Raw genomic sequence first — 24,805 nt, forward strand, 5'->3', positions numbered from 1 at the left:
CATCATGAGGTACATCTTGGTTCTTTTAGGTAAAAGTTTATTTTATTATAGTTCTAACAAAATGCAAAATAGCAAGTAGCTTGTAACAAGCTTTATTTGCAGGAATCGTATGCAGTTTTAAAGATGGATGGACACTTTCATGGTCGGATAAAGTGATTTTCTATCAGGATTGTGAGATTTTCAAGAATCCGGACCTCTATGGTGGACCAATCTGCGGTACCGACAGCGAAACTTATGCTAATAGCCTGTACCTGGACTGCATGAATTACCAGACTTTTCAGAATGGTAATTTCTTTATCATTTTACGCAATTCCAATTTTGCTGAATTTCGTAAACTGTGCAATTTCAGTGGGCACGTTGCATTCTGGATCGTGCCTGCCGATGGACGAATACTGCAAGGCGAATCTCTTCTACAAACCAGTGTGCGGATCGGACGGCAACACTTACACAAATTTGGAATCACTTTTGTGCGTTAATTACAAACGTTCTCAGAGTAAGTACGAGAAAATCCCTCGAATGGCTGCCACGGCAGCTGCATATTCACCGTGCCGTTAATACGGATTAAAGTTGGCAAAAGTTGGCCGCGCGGCGTGGCAAGCAGGAGGGAAATTTAGTTGGCCCAGCCACGAGCTGACCGAAATTCCAGCTTCACTAACTCGTACAAGTTTCGTTGTTACGCGTTAATGTCCATGGGTATTGTTACGTCTCATACGAGCTGTCCAACAATGAACCAACCTCCCTCTGTTAATAGCCGCTCGATAATTAGCCGCTTTGGGGATTTGGAAGTAAAACTTTCTGAAAAACAAGGGCTGGAAAATGCAGGAACTTGATCCCTTGCGAGGATCGGGTAGGGCCGACTGCATATGCTCAGGGGCGGGGAATGTATCGAGTGGCAATTATATTTCATAAGTCTCTTCTCACTATTTGTTGCAGATGTCACGGTAACGTCAAAGGAAGCTTGCGAGAATTTGGATCACTGTTACAGACACGGAATCACCTTTTATGGGACTAATCCCGTTTGTGGAAGCAACGGGTTCACTTACCAGAACGCGGCACAACTGAAGTGTCTGCAACGGCGCAACACTGGTAAGCGATTGCAAGGAAAAATTATGTAAAGCTTGATGGTAACGTTCTCTTGCAATCGAACAACACGAATTACTCGTCAACTTTCCAGCCGCGACACGCGATTCTATCGTCGTTGTATAACGAACAAAATTGCACGTTTCAGGAAAGGAAAGTCGTTTCCATTGTAGTCGTCCAGCAATTATAGAGACGATCTTCTAATGGGATTCGCTTGTTTCAGACTTGAAGATTCTGTACGACGGAGGCTGCACCACTAGGGATGTTTACAACGTTTATGGGCACAGCGAGAAGGTCTGTGAAATTGCCAAGACCAGGTACGAATGGAATCCAGTGTGCGCCAGTGATGGTATTACGTATTCGAATCCTTTCGAATTTTTGTGCTACGAAGCTGGTAGGTACATTTGTTAGCCGTTGCGGTGTAAGTTGGATAAGCAGCCGAAAATCGGGGGTTAAGCCAGGCATTTCTATCGAGTGTTCCAACTATTTTTCCAGATATGAACCAGTTAGTTTCCGATGGCGAGTGTGGGACGAGCACGCAAAACTCCTGTGCTCAGCTCGAGCTTGCCGACACAGCCTCAAAGAACAGCAGCGAGGCCTTCACCCCGGAGGACGAGGTTTGCGGAAGCGATGGCGTCACCTACCAAAGTACTCATCACTTGCAATGCTACAGCAGTCGAAACAAATGTTAGTGTCAGTTGGTAAAAGCCTTATCGGGCTATCTCAGACATCTCGAGGATTTTATTCGACGCATTGACTATATTCGAATGCTCGGCAGAGGTACTTTATCTTCAGCTGTCGGATATCACCCATCAGGGTAGAGTTATTCAATTTTTAAGTTACCAGAAGTGATTTTGATGAAATCAAATTGTATTGTCTCGAAATAAGCAAGCGGTCTCTACCTCGAAATAAGCAACTCGATATCCCCTCTTCTTTGTTTGAAGTCGTCCGCAGAGCGAGTCGCTTAATGCCAGAGTGAGAAGTCATCTTTTGTCCTTTTTAAAAAAACAAACTCGCATGTTCGGCCGATTACTTTATAATGTGCCGCTCTTGTCCCGGTTCGAGAACAAAGTCAAGCCGAATAGCATAGCTGCTCATAAAAGCGAGTTACTTATTTTGAGACAATATTGTGGTACTCAGTGACTCGTTTTAGTTCGCTAAACTGGTTTTCTCTGTCAGATCTATCCGTGAAACACTCCGGACCGTGTTCCGGGCCTGACGACAGTCCTTGCGGCAACATACCGGAAGAGGATCTCCGTCTTCCTGTCTGCGGAAGCGACAGTTTCTCTTACGTGAGTCCTGAAGCCCTGTGGTGCGCGAAACTAAGGTTTCCCGTGAAACGTAAGACGCCATGACATAACTTTTCTTCCACAAATTCTCCATCAAATGATTAAACCCGCACTCAAACTTTCCACAAAGTGGTCCGAGAACTTTCATCAAACGGTAAAAAGTTCACCCTCCGCGATAAAATCATGAAAGCTTGGGATCTGTTTTCTTCACCGGACTAAGGGGCCAATTCTTCTGTTCGCAGAGCTGATGTTCGTCCACGACGGTCCTTGCTAGGGGACATCCGTGTTCTCGTCGTGATTAATTCACGTTTTTCAGCACCGGTCAGTAGTTTGCATCATCGAGGATGAATGACTTCGAATCTTCCTTGAGAATATCATTCCTTCTTTCTTTTCTCAGGGACTCTTGGCACGAATTTGTAACCATAATTGTTGTTTTCATTAAAATGAATCGCTTCTTTGTACATAAGTCACTTTGATTTGTTTTTCCATGGGACAATTACAGTTTCCATGGTGTACGATCTTTTTTTAGATGCACGGTATCTTATTCCTCGTCAGGCTGATGTCACTTGGCACGTGGATAATGCCATTTTTATTTCTTCATCGGTGTCCTTTTTTATCTCCTTTCGCGATTAACAGCGGGACACCAAAATGCGTCGTGTGTCTATTCTTTCTTTTTCATTTATCTCATGGCCATGAATCGACCATATTAAGCGAAGGTTTATTCATACAATCGTCGAATTTAATTTCAATTTTTGATCATCAGTCAGACACAAATCTTTTTGAGCGGAAAGGGAATCTTCAAATATCAGTTAATTTATTAAACACGTTTATAAATAGGAGATACAATTATTATAAACTTACATAGTCAAAGCATTAAGTCATTGATTCGAGTAAAATATTTTTACCATTTTAACAAATTCTGACTTAATGCTTTGACGATTAATGTCACGTATTGGTGTGTCTTCTTAAGATCTCCTTAGGTTCTTCCTAGGCCCTTCTTGATTCTTCGGCGAGGACGCACGGTGTTACAGACCAAGAACGCATTCTTATTTTAAGAAATATTCAATAAAAATGTACTTACCTGGTTTCTTTATGTTACACAATAAAAAAACAATTAGAATTCACTTAAAGACCTCGAGGAAACTTAATCTTTACTATTATTCTTCTGCTAAAAAATACAGAGGAATGCTGAGGTCGCGTTTATATTTCCAGTTATTTTCACGAGGTCGCCCTACGAATTTGGCGTTCAATCCTGATCGTTCTTTTTCCACGAACGTTTCAGTTCGATCAATTAACATGCCAGACAATTAATCCACTCCGCAGCTCTGTTAGGTCTTTCGAGATGCGTCTGCTTTTCGTTTTTCCGTTCTTGACACGTTTTTCCCTCCTGGATCCTCTGCTTCTCAACAAGAGGCTCGTTCGTCGAACGATCGATCCATTTTTTTCGCGCAACTGTTTCCTCCACGAGCGAAGCGCAAGTGGAACGGGTCGATCATAAATCCAGCGAGGCGATGCGTCGTACTTTCGAAGCGGAGCACAAGTGGAGCAGACCCAGGCACTTTGTACCCTTTGCGTTAGGAGGCACTATCGGTTGCCCTGGGGCAGAACATTGGGTACTCACAGGGCACAGTCTTGATCTATGATGTCAGAATTCATCCGCATTAGTTCTCTTTCTGACGCGAAACGACTGACACTTTGTTGCATGCTTTACAATCGTGGCTGTTGCGTTTTACGATAGGTGTGTAATTGCTGGGAGCGTTTAAGGCAGTAACAATCATTGTTTGAACAATTTCCTCAAAGCGTGTAATTTATAATTACACCTGATGATCTTCAAAAATTATACTCTGTATTCGTTGCACGAATCACTCGAAGGCGATTAGCCAAGGGAGATAAGCGAAAAATTCCAAAGATTTGTGATCTGTAAAACGTTCATAGCGTTGATCTGTAATCACGCTCATAGCGAGACGTCGCAGGTGACCGCGTTTTTCATGGAATTAGAGGAGGTCAGGGTTCCTATCCGTCCCGCTGGCCACATCAGCGAGAAAAACAGCTGGCCACGGTTGACCTACTGCTCCTTTCTCGGCATCGTACGACAAAAGGAGAGCTCCGCCACAGATTATACCGCGGATACATTATTTATCCGGCTCTCCTTTTATTGCCGTCGCTTTTCGAGCCTCGCTTTTTCACCGGTTATCCTTCCAGGCCACAGTTATCGCGACTTTTATTCCCGCCTTCATCGATCACCCGATTTTTTCCAGCCACGATGTGATCGCCGCACCGAACATCGATCAGATGCCGACGTGATCGATCAGCCACCACGTGTTACGTCACTCGTCCTTTGCTTGTTCAACTCCGCGATACGGTGGTTCAAAGATTCAGTTTGGTTCCTGGTAGGTTGGAAGTCTCGTTGGTCATTCCTGGGGTCCAGTGCCTTTCAAGGGGAGGAAAATGTGGAATGGGACAGCGATAGGTCTTAGGAAGCCAAGGCTGTACCTTAGTGTATAATGCCCTATTTCTACATTTTTACTATTCGTCCGCGAGAAGATGGCATGGCTAAAACTTGTAAAGATCTATGTCCCACTACCCAATATCCCTTCGCATCCCAAGTATTTTCGTAATTGGTCGAATAGCTTGACGAAGAAAGCAAATGAATCGGTCAAGTGTGACTGGAACAGAGCGATGCGGTGACGATGACATCGAAGCAGTGGCATAGCCTCCAGAACCTATGGGTGGAGATCAAACTAGACGTTAAAAGTGGGGTCAGACGGAGCAAACGAAGATCCCTCGGTGCCTCCTTCCTATATCACGTGCCATCTTCTCGTGGACGAAAAGTAGAGATCGGACAAAAAAGGGTGGGAGGGTGGAGGGTCCTATGGCAATGTAACCAATAGGACCCGCATTTCTTTTATTATTATTCCTTCTAGCAGTGCCATACAATTCGTCTAGTTTATAGTTTCATTGATCCCTCTTAAGACACTCCCTGAATGTAGGAGTTAACGATTCTTGTAGCCCTGAAGAGTGATCGATGCAACCTATAGTTCTGTTGATCCTCCGCAAGATGGATCAATGTAAGGTCCAGAAGACGGAGAGCCCCGCAGGATCATCCAATTTTATGGAGTTGCAACCTGAAAACTGAACAAATTGCCTCGTTATCAAGGAGGATAAACATAGGTTGGATGTAAACAATGACGAGATACGAGACGACGTTGACAGATTCGCTCGATAAAGAGGATTTTCACCGGCAAATAGTCGCATTAACGATGGGATTACGCGCGTACAGCCAGTTGTAATAAATTTCGAGTAAATCTTGGTGATTAAAGGATCAATTTCCATATGTCTCGATCTCCTTCCAAATAACGACAAATCCGCCGTATGGTCGTTTTCTGGAGTCAGACAGACAAGAATAAAACAATCGAAGAAAATCGATGCATTTTTAAGACTAAAGAATTTAATTCTTTTTCCTTTGGTTTAACATTGAAATTTGAAACTTTTTGCGGAATTGCGGAAAAGCGGGATGGAAAAATCGGACAATCAAAATTGCTGGATATTAGCGGGGCAATCGACGTCACGCAACACCGTCGGATTTAATGATTTCCTCTTGAAACGCGCGCGTATTTCGCGATACCTGCGCAACGCCTCCAAACACTGCAATCGAACGAGGAGCGTGAGAAACCGCGGCTATTACGATAGTATCTATCAGGGGTTGCAATAATCACGTAGTACTACGTTCAAATTTTTGACTTCAATTTTTGAAACTCTTTATATTTCACAAGACATAAATGAATTATTATTACCTAGGATGTTGAAAAGATAAAACGTAGTACTACGTTCAATGCTTCTAACTTGCTTTATTAACAAAATATACTCCTGCTTTCAATTTTGATAAATTTTAATAGATTCTAAGCACTGATAAGGGAAGTTAGGTAACTCGAAAATTCCGATTTTTTTTAAACTTTGCAGGTTTGTAGGGGACTTGAAGAGAAGTATAGCGCAATTTTTGTTTTTGGTCCAATTTCAGTTCTTCAGGGTGAAAACACACCCTAAAGGTAAATAGGTGTTTCCATATTTCCCTGTACATCTTTAAAACTATCGTAGATATAAAAAAATGATTATAATAAACATTGAATGATTTTTAATGCTCTATAAAACGAGGCAATTAAATTGATAAAAATTCTTTGTTTAAATAAAAAAATTCCCCCCACCACTGTTATTTTGAAAAATGTTGAATTCTCTGTCACGTCGAAAAATACATAGAACATTGTCGAACAAAGTGGTATTTAAATGATTTTAACTGATACGTGCACTTAGCATGCCTATCGTTGCACTTTGAACGATGAGTTATCACTTACCACATGTGTTGAAAATAGTTTTAAAGATATACAGGGAAATATGAAAGCACCTATCTACCTTGAGGGGATGTTTTCACCCTGAAGAACTGAAATTGGGCCAAAAACAAAAATTGCGCTATACTTCTCTTCAGGTCTCCTATAAACCTGCAAAGTTAAAAAAAAATCAGTATTTTCGAATTATCGAACTTCCCTTGTGAAACTTTTACAAATCAAAGAACGTAGTACTACGTTCAATGTCTTAACTTTCTTTATTTACAAGAAATATTTTATTTCGAACTTTTATGGATTATAACAGAATCCAAGCATCGACACGATCGTTCGAAGTTGTTTAAATTGGGGAACGTAGTACTACGTTAACTCCCAAGGGAGACAGTTACGAGCTGTGTCGACTGGCGGAGATCAATTTGGCAGAAGTAACGGGAGACCCGAGTGTCTGGCTGCTTGGCAGAGGAGGAATTTCTACATATAGAGGTAGATGCGAGTCGCGAAACGATTCAGTCTTGTTCGAGCATCGGAATCGCGTTTACGGAAGTCGGGGAAATCTTTCTTTTCGACTACGGGCTGTTCGCGTCGCTTGGAAACAGTGGCCGAAGGAAACGCTCGACACGTGTACCATCCTCGTGTGATTCTGTCAATTAAATCTCCACCTATTTTCATCGCCATCAAAGGTGTGCCTTGTAATTTAAAATCTAATTCATATCAAACGTGAAATTATTATACTTTCTTAACAATTTATTTATAAATATGTTAAACAAACTGGAAAGATCATAACGTTAGATTATCCATTTTTTGGCAAATATTACAACTGACATTGGCAACAGTCAACGGCAGTTATATAAATGAAGTCGTAAACAAGAAATATTGTTTTCTTTTTTAATTCAACGTACTAAAAGTTATCTGACATTGTTGTTAATTGTCTAACTGTCGGAGAAATTTACAATCGTCCTAGCTAATATTTGACGTTGATATACGATCGTGATTGTGATTAAACCATTGAAATGGAAAGCCTGCTCGATATTTACATCCACGTACGATTGTATTTCATCGGTTAAAGCGATTGTCTAGAAATAGCTTCAAGGAAACTTATCCATTTGTTTACCAGAATTCGTAATTTCTGTAAGTTTCAGTTGACGATATGGAGCAGGGCGGGATCTCGATAATACCGACCACGACGATCGCTGATAACACCGTGGGAAAATCTAAAAGCATCGGTATTACGCTCAGACCCAGTTGCAGTATACAGGTTGCCAAAGAAAAGCTCGTAACGCAATGTAAGTGACTATTATTAATGACGCATACGGTGCGTCACTAAAACTGCGTAAGGATAGCATCCGACACACCTGGTGCGCCATCCAAATTGCGTTAGGATAGCATATGACACACCTGGTGCGTCATCGAAATTGCGTTAGGATAGCATATGACACACCTAGTGCGTCATAGAAACTCCGTTAGGATAGCATATGACACACCTGGTGCGTCATCGAAATTGCGTTAGGATAGCATATGACACACCTAGTGCGTCATAGAAACTCCGTTAGGATAGCATATGACACACCTGGTGCGTCATCGAAATTGCGTTAGGATAGCATATGACACACCTAGTGCGTCATAGAAACTCCGTTAGGATAGCATATGACACACCTGGTGCGTCATCGAAATTGCGTTAGGATAGCATATGACACACCTAGTGCGTCATCGAAACTCCGTTAGGATAGCATATGACACACCTGGTGCGTCATCGAAATTGCGTTAGGATAGCATATGACACACCTAGTGCGTCATCGAAACTCCGTTAGGATAGCATATGACACACCTGGTGCGTCATCGATTTAAAAGTAAATCTTTCTATTATTGCACCGTTTTAGGTGCTAGAGAGTTATACGGAGGAGTCCTTCGTTAGAATTTCCCAGCTCTTATCCTGCACGATGATCAGTCCGCAAACAAATCGTCGAATTAACCGCACGAGCAGGTTAGTGCCGGTTGCAGACGCTTCCGCAAATAGAACGTCGAGTACAAGCGTGACAGTGGGTCAAGTTCGCGGTGAACGTCCGCAGACCGGTCGTCAAAAGGACATAGTGCCGATGGTCTAATCGAGAGACGGGATCGGCGTTCCATTTAGTTAAATTAAACGGGACACACCTTGTACGCGTGTACGTAAGTAACGGGTCCGTACGCTGGTTAATCATCGGAGAACGTTTCCGCGCGGTCAGGCGACGCGTTTCTTTTATTTTCCTTTTTCGTTTCTTACGGGTCTCGGCTTTCCTATGGAGAGCGTTTCCCGTGACAGGAAAGAAAGTTTCTCGCGAAAGCATTTGGAACGTGGAAAACGTTCCAGTCACGTGGCTGCAGGCTGGATATTTCCAGCCGGAACGGAATCGTAACCAGCCAGAACAAAGTACATTGTTCCGTGCCATTTGCATCTCCGCCACTTCGTCGATCGTGAGAAGCAGTTGCACGAAAAGTATCCGTTGAATTACTATCGATAGGTAATTCCGATGGAAATTAACCTGGGGGCTCTATCGATTGCTCGCTGAACGAGGATCAATTTACAATTGAATTCTACGCAGTCGTTAATTGACGCTCCGTTAATTATTACCGGCTCGACAATTAGCACCGTTAGCTCGTTCATCTTTCGTTTACGTTCGCGTCGGATAACCGTGTCTTTATTGCGATAGGATATCCTTTATTCATCTTATCGTTGCTGTTTATCGTTTACAATTCAACCGGGACCGAGTGTCTTTGATCGATGAACGCCTTGTTAAATGAGAAAGGTCACAACAGATGTTTACCATTCGTCAAACAGGCTTGTATAACAATGGATATTACGGATATTTCAGACGTCTATGCAAATTATTCACTCGTTTTTCACGCTAATGGGACATCTGTTGCGTGAACTCGACGCCCCCCGGCCGAATATCGCCCATTTTCGAGCCTCGCACCGAAAGTTTTGAAAATCGAACGAAACAGGATACACGTCGTGGGTGGTAGTTCGATTTTCTCAAAACTTTCAGAGTGACTGTTCATTTATTCGATACAACATTGGTAAACCGATTTCCCGAAATGCATAGCGTGCACTTGCTACTTTCATCTCTTTCACCTGGACATCGAGCCAGCTAGTTGTGCCAGCATTCACCTTTCTACTTAACTCGCTTCGATTTTTATTATACTTTATTGCGACAGTCTGTTTCTCTTCCTTCGGCGTTTCGGAGAGTTCAACGGACCTTTCGATGAGAAAACCCGGTGTTAAAGTGTCGCCAAACACGTTTGATAGCCTTGAACGTTCCCACTCTAATATAATAGTAGCTATTTAAGGATTCTATTCTTAGATTTCGTTTATTCAATGAAATGTAAACCTAAAGATATTTTAGGAACGACACGCGCAACAATAAACGTAGAAAACGTGTTGGAACCGACGACGCACCAGGTGCGTCTTATGCTATTTAAACGCAATTTAATGACGCACCAGGTGCGTCTTATGCTATTTAAATGCAATTTAATGACGCACCTCGTGCGTCTTATGCTATTTAAACGCAATTTAATGACGCACCTTGTGCGTCTTATGCTATTTATATGCACTTTGATGACGCACCGTGTGCGTCCTCTATTATCTATTACAATTTTACGCTACGTGGGTCATGGATGACCCACTGCAAAGACACAAACATTCTTGGTCTACCATACAAACGAATTTAACGATATATTAGACCGGAAACTCATTCGAGTTGAAATTGCTCTAATTCGATTAGATGGGGACAGTTTTTTTCCAGGTGGAATTTAGAAAATTTCACGTGATGCTCAAAGTGTGTTGAGGAAAGTACGGAAACGATGTTAATTGGAGCGTGCAATGCTCGAGCAAGAAGCAGTCCTCGATCTTGCAAGCTTTCGCGAGTAAATGGCGAACTATGAACAGCGATTAAATCGTAGAAAGATAGAAATTAATTTCACTCTTCTTCCTAATCGCAGTCCTTCTTTATTTAATAGAATATTTATTGGGAATATTATAAATTCATCGATCGATCTGAAAGATTTATATAATCGAATAAATATTGAAATGAAAACTTTCACTCGTGATTAAACAAATTAGAAATCAGCCTCTTTTTTCTTGTCATACTCGAAGTATTAATAATTAATTAACTATAACACATAGTCATTTTCTTCTTTATCGAATATCGATATCGAAAGATTCAATTATTTAGCGCTGCTCATCAGATGGCAGGCCATCGATGCAATAAATTGGCACAGAAATCAAAGAAAGATATTTTCCGCTCGAAAGGAAGACCAGCCTTTCACTGTTTTCTAAATTCTTCATCGTTCCTATTACTTTCCCGATCCCCAATTACACGGGCTAACTTTCATCGTAATTACCGGCAACACCTATCCACCGTAATTTCGTTGGTAATTAAAGCGCACAGATAGGATCGTGGTAAAAAGTCATTAGAATTAAAAGAAAAATTTCGATCCCACCAGTCGTTCATTCATAAATGCTTCCTCATTCGTTTATTTGCGTAGTTTCCAGATTTTTATCAACAATTTTTTTTTTACATAACATTCTTACGCAACAATTTGTAATTCGCTTCGGGAAACAACGAGCTTGAAGGAAAAAAATATAAATATTTACAAAAATAAGAGAAAACGAGTCGACGGAGTTTTCGTTCACCGATCACTGTCCCTCTCGACAGGGATGCTAATGGAAACTGCACGCGACACGTGTTGCCTTCTAATTATATCCGCCCGACACACGGTTAATCACACGAGAACTCGGTCGTAATTCTGGGCCGAACGTGATCTGGCATATTGTCACGTGTCCCGAAAATGTATAGTCAATGGAGGCATTCTAACACGAATGTACAGAAACTATAGCGTTTCTATAGACTATACCATCTGAAATGAACCCCTAACATAGTAAAACCTTCGAATCAGCTGTTCGCTCAAATTAGACGATATTTCTTCCACGTACTATACATTCGGAAACACTGATGTATAGTTGGTGGAAGAAACGTAGTATCATCATTACCAAATTTTAAAGGCCGACGATTTTCATTGGGCAATATAGGGGGGGACTCCCCCCCCCTATCGGACGCCATCTTGGGCTGAGCCCAAGTAAAGCCTATTTGTAATGTAATGTAATTACCAAAATTTCCCAACGATCTAACGAGCTACAATTAAATATCGCAATAAAACAAATGACGCTACAGCTATCCCATTATCAAAGCTCTGAATGGAAATCCCGTATCGGGAAAAAAATTTATCCGGATCGTTTTGCCGTTACGTTGCAGCCCGTTTGACCTATGCTATTGATTTCTTCATCGTTGATACTCCCTTTATCAATTCTGGCGCGCGCATACGTAATGCTGACCCGAGATTGCCGTTCGCGTTCGCGATAAGTGGAACAGAAACATTTTCAATCGGCCCTTGAAATCATCCAACGCGAGTCCCATGTTTTTCTAAAGAATCTTCTCATCACGATCCGTTTGAAGAGCTGTCGAGATGGTCGGGCTAACTTTCGAGGCTATCGCGGGATTCTGAATCACGTGACCGACAAAGTTTCTGGAGAAAAGTTCAGACTTGAACTTTTGGGCACTGTCTGTTGGCAAAGTTGCGACGATCTAATGATTATGTTCAGCTGGTATCTATAATCCAGTGGCGAGAGGAAGCTTACAAAGATGTCTCACTCGAGCTTCTCGATGCCCTGATCGCAGAGGGACAGAGAGAATTTCACACCGACTCGGGGGCAATCCCATCCGGAAATGGCATCGATCGAGGGTGCACGAACTCATGGTTACCTTAATGAGTCCGAGTCAGGGAGAGCCCCGATGTAATTAAGAAAATTGCAGCCGATCGAGCGTGGATCCGTGCCACGAAAATCTCCCACGTGCCCGGGTACGATATTACATGGAAACGGGTCGAATATCAAACGGTAACGAAACCGGCTACGGTAATATTCACCTTCCTAGGCTTACGGCTTCCACTCGATTATGCATTCACCGAGTGTCCCCTCGTTAAGCCTCTTTCTTTGTGAATGACCACCTTCCTTGACATTCGTGTTCACAGAGGATTCTAATTTAACCGGCCGTGTGTTAGCTGTATCGATGGCTGCCCTCTCGATTACGGGACCTTTAACGTGCCCTGACGTACCCTTCCGAGAGGTCTTTCACCTCTGATTAAGTAGCTCGTCGAATAAGACCAATCGAAGTCGACGAAGTATTTTTCGACACCCTGTACGTAAGACAATTCGCTTTCGAAGCTACTGTCATTCGTAAAACGCTATGTTCATTCACCTCACGTCCAGGTTCACGGTGTTCGGTTCAATCGGGAGATTGTCGAACTTAACTGGAGACCGAAGTCGGATATGCAATGGAGTTCTTCGATTTCCTTCGACAGCGTAAGCTACAGTCCAGGTTCTGTTTAATAATCTACTCCACATAGTTGGTACATCTAGTATTCCATATTTAAGTATGACAGGGTCCTCCATTTTACCTTAGCAAGCCTAGACATTTAGGATTAGCATGCACTTCGTCATGGGGGACCAACAATTTTTGGTTAAAAAATATCAAATCTTATAGTATTCGGTCAGAAACATTCGAAAATGGAAGTTAAAAGGTTATGACCCCATGTTGCTTCTAATCAAATAAATGCCTTGGTTAGGTTAGGTCTATATGTCAATATCAAATTTTCCGGCCATCGCGACCCTGTACATCTTTAAACAATTGTATTTTTTAAACCATTGGATCCGCTAAGTTTTGGACTTCCAAAATGAAGTTTTACCTAGTATTCCAAGCCTAGTACGTGGCATCATCGATTGCAATTGAAGTTACACCGTTCTCTGTCTGATTCCAGGGATAAGTAATTTAATGAAGGAGGATGCCAGTGGCTGGGAGATCCTGTTGGTCAGCCTGGCAGAGATGATCGGAACAGCGATCCTTGTGTTCCTCGGATGCGCCGGCTGCATCGGGAGCTTGGACAGTAAACCTTCCGTCTTACAAACCTCTCTGACCTTTGGCTTCGCGGTCATGGTCGCTATACAGGTAAGAACACAATCCCTTCCATCTTTCTCATGAACCGTGATGCAAGTTTCCTGATTAGCATCTGTCCACCAACATCTGACCTCCTATTTTCGTGTCACAAGTCATCTGCTTCTTACACTTGCTAATCAGATCAATGACTCCAACCGAAGCAGAAGGTTAACGATTAAATTATGCTCGTCTGAACGAAACATTTGTTTTATTTTCAGTGTATGGGTCATATCAGTGGCGCTCATATTAATCCTTGCATCACCATAGCCTCATTGATCCTGGGGAAGAAGTCTGTACCTATGTGTCTATTTTATATCGTTTCTCAATGCGTGGGAGCATTGTTAGGCTATTCCCTTTTGAAGGTAAAGAAGAGATTTCGAGTATCCATAAAGTATCCATCCAGTTAAAAGAGTTAATCAATCTGGCTTTAGGTAATCACTCCAGATCAGCTGATATACAGCACCGATGCGGACCAGAGGTCTAACTTCTGCATGACGATGATCCATCCCAATCTAACAATTTTTCGAGGCTTCATGGGAGAGTTCATAGCCACTGCGATCTTGGTTCTGTTCGCCTGCGGACTGTGGGACTGTAGGAACGTCCACAACACCGACTCTGCTCCTCTGAGGTTCGGCCTGTGTATCGCGGTGCTGTGCTTCGTCTTCTCCCCTTACACGGGATGCAGCATGAATCCCGCTAGGACATTTGGTCCTGCGGTTTGGAACAACTACTGGCATAACCACTGGGTCTACTGGGTGGCCCCCCTGAGCGCTGCCGTTCTGGCGTCCGTATTCTATCGCTGCCTGTTCGACTGTAAAGTGATCCGGGATGATTCAGGACAGAGCCTCAATGGTGTTCGCACGTAAACGCGAGATAAAATGCAGGTGAGCCTGCTGAAATAACAATGTAGTAGGGTCCTGAAGTCTTGTTATTGCGTTAGACTGACGTAGTGACTTGGACAATGGAGTTAGGACTATAGGGTGCAGAGTGAGAGATGGGCGTCTATCTTCAGGTAGGGCAGGTGGGTTCAGGAAATGGTCCAGGAGTACACATAGTGTGATTTACCGACTAAGACCAATCGTGCCCGCATTCCTACCGCACGTCATCTTCTCATCTCTGCACAGTACTTCAGGTCTTCAGGTGTCCTCCAGTTTTATTTCTTCCTTAAGTCCCCAATTCCACAGTCCAGTTTCTATCTTGATAGCTATACTATTGAGCTATACTGACGACGCATCAACGATTGGAAAGATCACTCTTCTTCCTCTCGAATAAAGATTTACAATGGAGGACAGTTGGAACCTTCGAAAATCCTCGACCCTTCTGTCTCTTTCCCTTGATCGAGCCCTCGATTGCTCGTGACACTTCATTTCTTTTCCCGACTCGCTCCACTTCACCGAGCGAAATTTAGTCTTCGAGCTTGATCGAGCCACGAGAATCGAGAGATGGAAACAAGGAGAATCCATTCACGAAGATTCGCTAATCGACCTGCCCTCTTTCCTGTTTTTTTCCAGCGTGTAGAATGGCATTCCACTGGTCCATGGTTCACGATCAGAGCGAGAAATCCTAATCGTGTCGCAACAACCGGAAGTCCTTTCAACGAGCGACAAGGGAAGAGGAAAAGAACTTATGCCATGCGAGGAGGACTTCTCGGCTGTATACCTATTCCAGATGATTTATTTTTATAAATTTTTTTTTTTTACGAAGAAGGCCAACATCGATTTTGTTGCGATCTGTCTGCGAAGTATCGGCTCGATGAGGCTGCTCGTGAAGGGCGACATTGGCGCGATTCAAACAAGAAACTTTCGGTCGAATTTTTTCCAACTCGATGATCTCGATCGATGCGTCCAACGCGTGTGTGTATATGTGCGTGATCAATTTATCGGAATTCAGTTCCTTTTAGCGAAAGTCGTAAAATCATTTCGACGTAGTTTTTTATAAGTATCATAATCATTTTTGTCAGAAATGAACGATTCTCGAGATATCGAGATTGTTTTTCGAAAAATGGGCTCTTTTTTTAAAGCATTTTTAATAAAATTAGTTAATCGTGGATACAAACCTTGTGCTATGTACAGATTTAATATTTCCAAATCAAACTAATCTTTGGTTGAAAAAGAGGTTAGGTTAGGTTGGGTTTTAGGTTAGGACACAACATTAAAAGGTAAAAAATGTATTTCTAACGGTTCTATTAACCAGAAATTTGAAATTGGCGTCTTCCATAGACATCAACGTAAAAGTTTTTCGATAAAAAAAAGAAAGAATCATTTCCGGCAAAAAATGATATGAAAAAGTACGTCGAAGTGATACATCTATTGTTTGGTTAGGTCGCCGTTTTTACAGGTTAGGTTAGGTTGGGTTTTAGGTTAGGACACAACATTAAAAGGTAAAAAAGTATTTCTAACGGTTCTATTACCCAGAAATTTGAAATTAGCGTCTTCCATAGTCTTCAACGTAAAAGTTTATCGATAAAAAAAAGAAAGAATCATTTCCGGCAGAAAATGATATGAAAAAGTACGTCGAAGTGATACATCTATTTATAGTTTTGCGACTTCCGCTAAAAGGAACTGGATCCATTCGTCCAAAGGATTTGGAAACCGTGTTACAAGGGCGAATTTGTAAAAAGAGGATGGCAGAATAAATTTGATACATTCGAACAAACGGAAAGACCGTCTCTGTTTCTTTGAAACATCCCCGGATCCCAAAGTTCCTCAACAATTCTACAGATCAGGACACTTCGATCACCGATCTCGATTCGTACCATCCAGGATCGTTTACAGCTGATCGACGGTGCTGAGTTTGTTGCACGATGATAAAAATAAACTCGGCCACGGCCCTCCGGTCCGAGGACCGAAAATAAACGCGGCGATACCCTAGGTGGGGGAATGGTGAACAGAGAAGAAGGAGAAGCCGAAGGAATGGAGATGGCTACCAGCACGTATAGAGAAGGTTCGCGGTTGAATCAACACTTGAGAGACCACGTGCCGTCGCGATAAAAGTGCGTACGATCGTTCACAAACAATCGAGACGAGCAACGGTGCACTCGGCTCCTCCGCCACACGGATTTTCCTTCTCGATCCTCCCGAACCGGTTCGAGTCAGTGTGGCTAGTGGCTTCGTCTCGTTTCTACGACCATCGCGCCATGTCTTCCAGCGATCTGCGCTCAGGTAAGCCAATCATTCACCTCTTCAGGGAACGAATGTTCCAACACGTGATTATTTATTTATTTTTTTTTTTTTTATTACACCTCGACGCGACATAAAATCGATGGGCTTTGATGGATCGTGGGTAGATTGGGAGATGCGTGGGTGTCGAACTGCATATACCGGGTATTCTATTTAACACTAGAACTTTTTATGTTGAAAATAATTTTCAATCTTTATCTCGACAATACCTCGTTAAAATTTATAAATTAAAATAAGAAACTTGAAATCAGTCGTGTTCTAGTTAAATTGACGAATCTATTGAATTTTTGAAATATGTATTAAAGATTCTAATTTATAATTTAAGAACCGCCGTATACAATTCTGGGTTACGATTGACCCGACTCCGCGAGAGATCAACAGATAATTCCCTACGTACACAAATTCGAATGCTTCATTGTTATCGTGCGAAGCGGTGTGTGTATACTGATAGAGTGACTCGGTCAGGATCACTGGAAAACGTGACACAGTTGGAAATCATTCGATAGCACGAGCGGCACGAATCTCTAAACTCGGATCTCTGTGAAACCAAGAACTAAAGCAACGTCGAAAATACAACAACCGTTTGTATTCCTCGAGGAGACACTGGTTTCGTAATATAGTTCAAGTAAGAGGTTCAAAGACTTCATTTTGTGAATACGGCAATCAAGGTTGACAAAATACTTTTCAATCTCTGGGACCATTTTTTCCTGTCCATTGATCTCTATGATACTTTAGTCTCTGGTGAACAGAAAATGTCTTCTGAAATTTTTTAGTTAGAATCAGTGCCGGTTTTAGCAATATTGGCGCCCATTCAGGAGCTCCAAATTTTTAAGAAAAATAGACAAGGTAATAATATGTAGTTAGATTGTAAAAATTGTTAAAATACATAACAGCTTTATTAATCTAAACGAATATAAATGAATAAATATTAGGGACACCGGGCTGCAGCGCCCCCTACTGATCTAGCGCCCTGGGCGATTGCCCGACGGCGCCCTACCGTAATGCCGGCCCTGGTTAGAATTATAGAAAATTTTCAACGCGTGTCCTTGATGTCTACCTATTGAAATTCAATGTAAAAATCGTGCACTTCGATCGATGAGTAATTGAACTTCCATGGAAAACGTGTATCTGTACGTGCCCCACAGCTCTTTTTCATTAGCTGTGTCAATGAACTAATTCGTGACTAAAAGCTTTTCTGAAACATCCTTCGAATATCTAATTAGATTTTTAAGGCAATGAATTCCGCAATTAGGGCGCCTCATTTGCTCAAGCCCATGGAATCCCACGTTCAAGTGTAACCCATTCGGAGAAGAGCGATACCAGAAGCTATCGGCAACTGGGCTGTGTTTGTTTGCAAAATATTCACGTGGCTGAGCACGTGTTTAACGTTTTAATAGAATCCCACCGATCATCGGTTCGTTGAATTTTTCGAGCGATCCTTCGGAAAAGTGATAAAATTGAAGAAGAAAATTTCTGCCAGGCGACGTAATCTGGAAAGCATCCGTTATTTTATGCTTTCATAGAAAATTGGTCAGCCATTCTTTTTATCTGCCTTGTTCCATCTACTATCTGACAGAACAAATAGGGAAATTACGTTATCCGGTCGAGGTTCATAAGATAACACTTGCTCCCGTTGTCCTTGTCCCGTCGTCGTTTCGAAAACTTCCATCAGTTTACTCTGATGTCAATCAATTTTCTGATTCGAAAATCATTCTAATTGTTTGTCGATCGATTTAAATAATATTTTCGCAGATAGGTCAGGAATCGATAAATATTTCTGACATTAGTGATAGAAATGAAGAAATTTTCAAAATTTTATCTCAGCAATTTTTTTAATCTCAAACATTGCAAAATTAAAGGCAGCAGGAGGAGAACAATTAATCCCTGATCAATTTTACAGTCTCAGATAAGACAAGAACATTGTTACAATTTACGTAGCCTGAGAAAAGCGGATTTTCCAGAAGAAATAATTTTCAAGAAAATTTTTCTTATTGTTAGAGACAACGTTTTATTGTTTCGTGAGATTCTATTCAGACTCCTGGGAATGCTGTAACAAGATCGTAAAAGGTGTTTGCGAACGAACGAAACCATCAAAGCGATCTAGAATAAATTATCTGCAATTACGTTGCATCCAATTGCATCGTAATTATCCATTCGCGTATCGTACGAGCGAAATTTTATCGGTCTCGCTGACGTCGCGAGGAGCCTTGAAAAATTCTCCATTCTAGAAAACAAAGAATTTTCATCTTTTTCTTTATCGGACATCTTAGTGTTTTATTAGCGTATTTATTTAGTAGATTAACGCTAAGCAAGGTGGTGGACTCTTGCAAGATGATATTCCTCATTTTTCTCTCGAATATTTATGTTAGATTACCGATATCTCTGAAAAATGCGATTGAAAGTGTGTTGAATTATAGAAACTTGAAGATGTCTGGAAAAATGAATGGTTCTGATTAGAATGTTAATAGAAAGTAAATCAGGGAACAGTGATGATTTTCAATGAAGTATTAATATTCCGCAGAAGTTATGAAACAACGATGGAATATTTGTCGAATCGCGTGATAGAAAAAAGAATTTATTTGAAATTGTGCAAATTAGAACGAGGAAGCTTCTAAACGCCCTAATTCCTGGTGTTACATCACTGAAAATAATTTTAAGATAATGATTCATACTTTCATGAAGTAGTATGTCAGGAGTCTTTTGATAAAAATAACAATGTCCAGACAGTACATTATCATCGATGATAACTTATCTGAAAAAAAAAACAACTTCACCTATTTTGAAATAACCAGCAGCATAAATTATTTGTAGCCCGGTAGGTTACACAGAAATAAAATTGATAAATTTGTCATACTTTGTTTGAAAATTAAGTGAACGCCTCGTCCTTTGAAGCACTCTGTACATAAACAACGGAAGCCCCTGATCAGAGTTTCTCAGGCAATGAGAAACATAAAAGCAGGAAGAGTGACTTGCTCAATCATTTTCGATTTTATGACGTTATCTTGAACGTGCGACCATCTGACACGCTGCGCTGCAAGGTGATCGAATGATTTACGATCAATCTTCTTATCTTATGACGCGAGACAATGTAAACACGGGGATGTAATTTAGACACAACGTTACGCACTGTGCATCAATGATCGTCGACATTAAGATTCTATAACCAGCGGAACAGGTACCGTCATCGTAAAGTTAATTTATTACCAATTTCTGTCAATTTCAATGTGCAGCACGTTTAGATATCATAAAAACTTTTATTTCCTATATACAGATGAGAATTGATCATTTTGAATCTCCATTGTTTGATAAAAGTGATAATTCCCCAGATTAGAGGACCCTTTGGACTTGAGGAATCTAGGGAACCCTAGATCTGAGGGCCCTTTGGACTTAAGGAATCTAGGGAACCCTAGATCAAAAGGCCTTTTGGACTTGAGAAATCTAGGGAACCCTAGATCAAAAGGCCTTTTGGACTTGAGAAATCTAGGGAACCCTAGATCAGAGGGCCCTTTGGACTTAAGGAATCTAGGGAACCCTAGATCAAAAGGCCTTTTGGACTTGAGAAATCTAGGGAACCCTAGATCTGAGGGCCTTTTGGACTTGAGAAATCTAGGGAACCCTAGATTAGAGGGCCCTTTGGACTTAAGGAATCTAGGGAACCCTAGATCAGAGGGCCCTTTGAACTCAAGAAATCTAGGGAACCCTAGACTCTATTCTCCTTCAGATAGATAATCTGCCACTTTCTTTAGAGACAACTCAGGTTCTGGATTATCTAAACTCAAATAAATCTTTTAATTTACAAATCATAATTAATTTTACAACTGAAAAAATCGAGGCGACCGAGGTTTGACAGCTGTTCAAATCCATTATTCATCTCCTGCATCAGTTTAACAAACATATGGTAGCCGGGAATAAGAATAATTGAGTACTTAAGTTCTCTTAAATCCCTTATTTACCTCTCTAATCAATTATTTAGACTGTCGTCGGAACAAGCTAGGCAAGAGAAGATACCCTCGCGTAGGTAGGTGGGTTTGCGTTAAGCTATCAGCCAGCCAAACAAATATCGTACGGCTTAAAATGGCTAATCAGTCGCAAGACAGTTGTATCAACGCGTACGATGCACGCTGTCCTTCAACCAGTTAAGTCTATCGCTGTTAGAAACGTACTTAGTCGGTGGAAGTGGTTCCGCGTACACGTCCAGCCTAGTCACTGAAGAACGTTCGTTCAAAATGCCTTGGTATCACGGTGAGACCCCACTGTCACGATCTCTAAACGTGAATTTAACACGGCACGTTGTCGCGACAAAAATTAGTACCCATTATCACTCGCAAGTCGCTGTTTGAATTTTTCGTTCATCACTTCATTTCCTTTTTAAACTGGTGCTCTCGATCACCTCGCTACTCTTGGATTAGAGTTCGCGATGGAAGATTTATTTCGTGTCATAGTGAATTAATATACACAGTGAGAAAATTGAAATTCACCGTGCTAGCTCGAGGACGGTGAATAAAGTGGGTTAAGAGTTTAGGTCTGGATCAAGTCTCTGTTTTTAGGATTATAGCGAATTACTATAGTGCAAGGATTAGGTTTACCATTTTCTAAAATCCTAGACAAATTTCAAAATAAATTAGATCAAAAGGAAGATTGTATCTGACGTAGAGGGATAGTGAAAGGATTAAGTGTCTTAGGTGTGTCGCGAAGTGAACAGGGATGTCCTCGTCGACACCTGTCGACTCGATGGCACCATTCATACACGTTCAACGTCTTTTGCCAGGTGGAAAATGTCTCTCAGCAAAGGGAAGGAAACATTTTCATCCGGTGAAAAATTAACGCGACGATGTCTTCCTCAGAAATGAAGACTCTTCACACAAGTGTCATAACATATGTTAAACAAAATTCCGATCTTATGAACGAGTGGTTGTTGATAATGAGTCAAATGGATTTAATAAGATCTCAAAGAGAAACTTTATCTTTCAGGTTTCAACTCGAAGACTTACGAGATACTAAAGATAAGACCGTAAAATCTTGACCTAAGCAATGACTTCTATAGAAAGATAGGTCGAAATTGAACATTTTCTTAGATACACAATTTGACTTAAAGATATAAATTCAGAGTCAGTTAAAAAGAATCCCTCCAACCTCGCAAGACGCATCCACCCACACACAACTTAAAAGAGATCAATACACAGAGTGTGCTCTTGCCAGCTTCGGTTCGCCTAACCTAACCCCACAACCTCGACGATAAAAATCAGGATTTTTAATTGAAATAATTCTTCCACTACTTCGAAACTATGAGTAACGTGTTACGTAACATCAGAAAACATTAAATTGAAAAATATTAGAAAAATTATTTTCTAACTTTTACTCCAAAAATATTGTATTAATATTCTGTTTCTGTTTTCCAGGCTTCAAGAGGCTAATGCAAGGCGAGGGTGCCTTGAAGAACACAGTGCTGATCGCACTGGCAGAGACGATCGGGACATCGATGCTGGTGTTCGTAGGATGCATGGGATGCATCGGAAGCCTTGGTGTGGTGCCCTCCCATCTTCAGATCGCCCTGACCTTCGGACTGGCCGTAATGCTCGTGATCCAGGTCAGTGGGCCACGATTTACACACTCTCATTATACGCCACAGTACCCAAACTGAGCTCCAACTCCAACTGCATTGGACTAGAATTTCTTTTAAAATTACTAATTGATCTGTTGCAGTCCATTGGACACATTAGCCATGCTCATATCAACCCGGCCATCACGGTGGGCTCGGTGGTTCTTGGGAAGAAGACGATTCCCGAGGGTCTTGTTTATCTTTTGTCTCAAATGATTGGCGCGGTGATAGGCTATGGAATGTTGAAGGTTAGTACAAAATCAATTTATTCATTTTATCCAGAACAAATAAAAAAATGACTTTGTTTTCGAATGCCATGAACAGTTAACTGATATGAAAAATTAAACTGCTTGTGTAGCTGTGAAAAATAATTAAGATGGTGTTTTTCAAATAATTGTTGTTAATTATTTAATTAATTAAAGCTTCGATAACACATTCCTGAATTATTGCTCTCTTCGAGATATACACAAGTGTTTTGTCTCATTGGTTCCAAGTATTCGGAAGTTTTCATTTCGTCGGTTTAATCGCTCGTATTAAAATAATACTTAGTTTTCATGATTAATAGTGCAATCGTGTAGTCAGAAGGTGAATTAAAACGTAAACAATGAAATCGCGATCGAACGAGCACAGGATAATGAAAGTGTACTGATAAGTCAGCTTCTTGATAGGTCGCAATGAAACCGTGTAACGAGGTTAACGTTACTTTGATAAAATACTGCAAAGTAGCAAGAACTTTGCCCTCAACTTCTATTCATCAGAGTTCAAGACCTCTGTATAATCGCTGATTCAGAAGTGTTCGCAAACGCCATTTTAAAATTAGCATATACTGATGCAATGGTCGTGACTTTCCCGATATCCTACGATATCCGCGTGAAAATAAAATAAAAATTCTTCGTTTTGAAAAAATAAAGGTTTCATTTGTCCTGTAGGACAGGGCTTGAAATTAACTTAGGGCGAGGGCCCTAGTCCACGAGGCACTTCAGGCGCGTGTCGTATGAATCATACCCCATGGGTCATGTGGAAACCTATTGATACGAGGGTAGCCCCAATGCGCTCTGCAAAGTTCTTGCGGCACGCGCCTGAGGTGCCTCGGGGACTAGGGCCCTCGTGCAGGGCACAGAGAGTGGTAGGAGGAAAGGGGCGTAGGCTCTGAGAACGGGCCAAAAGGAGCACTCAATTCTGAGCCCTGCTGTAGGACTAGATAAGCTAGAAGTCCTAACTTATGTAGGTCAAATTGTATAAGAGATCTCCCCTTGTTTGGGGAGTTCTTAAGGAGACCCCTAACTTAGAAATCATAATCTAATTATCTAATTTGGATCAGCCTATATCAACTAAGTTATATATTTCAGGTGGTGACACCAGCGGACCGGTTGACCAGCAAAAGCACCATCGAGGCGGACATGTTCTGCGTGACGGACCTGCACGCGGACCTAACAGCCATCCAAGGCCTGTTGCTCGAGGGCATATCCACGGGGATACTGATGCTGGTCGCGTGCGCAGTGTGGGACAGGAGAAACGAGCACAATACCGACTCGGTGCCAATCAGATTCGGCTTGACGGTCACCGTGTTGGCCCTTACGTTTGGCCCGTACACAGGCTGCAGCATGAACCCTGCCAGGTCATTAGGACCTGCTCTGTGGAACAACCAGTGGTCCCATCATTGGATCTACTGGTTCGGCCCTATAGGGGGATCTCTTTTGTCCTCCTTCATGTACAAGACCATCTTTGGACTGAAGGATCTGGCGGAGGAGGTGACTGTACCGGAGACTGTGGCGCTGAACAGCGTCGAAACTCAAAAGGCTGAGGTGGGATTAGCGATGCCATAATGTTTTGAAGGTGTCCTAGAGCTAGTAGCCTAAGTCTGTCCAACTCTTTAGCATCTCCCCTCATCCATAGTCTCACTGGTTTATCAATTCGCTTGGGCCTATAAGCAGTATGTCCTAAAGGTTCTGACTTAACTCGGACTGGGGCTTTTGTCCAAATGGTTTAGCGTATATCCGTGTATTTGCTTATCAATTCAGCTTTAATCTGCGAGCTTGAATGGATAACATAGTTGGCGCAGATCGTCAGACCAATTTCCACTGCGATATATTGCGTTAACGACGTCTCCTTCGACTTTTAAGGCCGTAAAGCGACCATGCGAACGAGAACCGGTCGCTTTTATCATGTAAACGCCACGCACACCGTGCATGAAGCTTTTTCGCGTGACACGGATTATCTTGTAAGGGCTGGCTGTAAAAAGGTCGACGATAAATCGCTCGACCAGGTAAGGAAGTTCGGCGAAGCTGGTTTTACG

The 24,805-nt window shown here is 41.8% G+C and overlaps 2 protein-coding genes and 1 long non-coding RNA gene across 3 annotated transcripts in view; 2 read left to right on the forward strand and 1 right to left on the reverse strand.

Moving 5' to 3' along the window:
• Positions 1 to 3,198, forward strand: LOC117608756 (serine protease inhibitor dipetalogastin-like). The gene is made up of 8 exons (XM_034334328.2): positions 1 to 29; positions 103 to 285; positions 350 to 493; positions 934 to 1,086; positions 1,304 to 1,474; positions 1,576 to 1,767; positions 2,260 to 2,421; positions 2,612 to 3,198. The coding sequence occupies exons 1-8, from the start codon at positions 5 to 7 to the stop codon at positions 2,641 to 2,643; spliced, it is 1,062 nt and encodes a 353-aa protein (XP_034190219.2). The 5' UTR covers positions 1 to 4; the 3' UTR covers positions 2,644 to 3,198.
• LOC117608758 (uncharacterized) overlaps positions 3,164 to 24,805 on the reverse strand; it is a 25,483-nt gene continuing 3,841 nt past the window's right edge. The window contains exon 3 of the long non-coding RNA XR_004582401.2: positions 3,164 to 5,501. This is a non-coding gene — a long non-coding RNA (uncharacterized LOC117608758). The remainder of the gene's footprint in view (positions 5,502 to 24,805) is intronic.
• Positions 7,206 to 24,805, forward strand: part of LOC117608757 (uncharacterized) — an 18,873-nt gene continuing 1,273 nt past the window's right edge. Inside the window, exons 1-9 of the mRNA XM_034334329.2 lie at positions 7,206 to 7,386; positions 7,840 to 7,989; positions 13,556 to 13,743; positions 13,950 to 14,093; positions 14,163 to 14,594; positions 16,670 to 16,892; positions 22,310 to 22,497; positions 22,614 to 22,757; positions 23,859 to 24,314. Of these exons, the coding sequence (XP_034190220.2) occupies positions 7,854 to 7,989; positions 13,556 to 13,743; positions 13,950 to 14,093; positions 14,163 to 14,594; positions 16,670 to 16,892; positions 22,310 to 22,497; positions 22,614 to 22,757; positions 23,859 to 24,314 (1,911 nt within the window). The 5' untranslated portion in view covers positions 7,206 to 7,386; positions 7,840 to 7,853. The remainder of the gene's footprint in view (positions 7,387 to 7,839; positions 7,990 to 13,555; positions 13,744 to 13,949; positions 14,094 to 14,162; positions 14,595 to 16,669; positions 16,893 to 22,309; positions 22,498 to 22,613; positions 22,758 to 23,858; positions 24,315 to 24,805) is intronic.

Source organism: Osmia lignaria, chromosome 8, assembly GCF_051020975.1.
Source record: "Osmia lignaria lignaria isolate PbOS001 chromosome 8, iyOsmLign1, whole genome shotgun sequence".
NCBI lineage: Eukaryota > Metazoa > Arthropoda > Insecta > Hymenoptera > Megachilidae > Osmia > Osmia lignaria.

Bases quoted from the DNA above. Each gene is read 5' to 3' on its own strand.
- LOC117608756 (XM_034334328.2), top strand. From the start codon at position 5: ATGAGGTACATCTTGGTTCTTTTAG. The intron at 30-102 runs GTAAAAGTTTAT...CTTTATTTGCAG, and splicing joins GTACATCTTGGTTCTTTTAG to GAATCGTATGCAGTTTTAAA. The intron at 2,422-2,611 runs GTAAGACGCCAT...TTCTGTTCGCAG, and splicing joins ACTAAGGTTTCCCGTGAAAC to AGCTGATGTTCGTCCACGAC.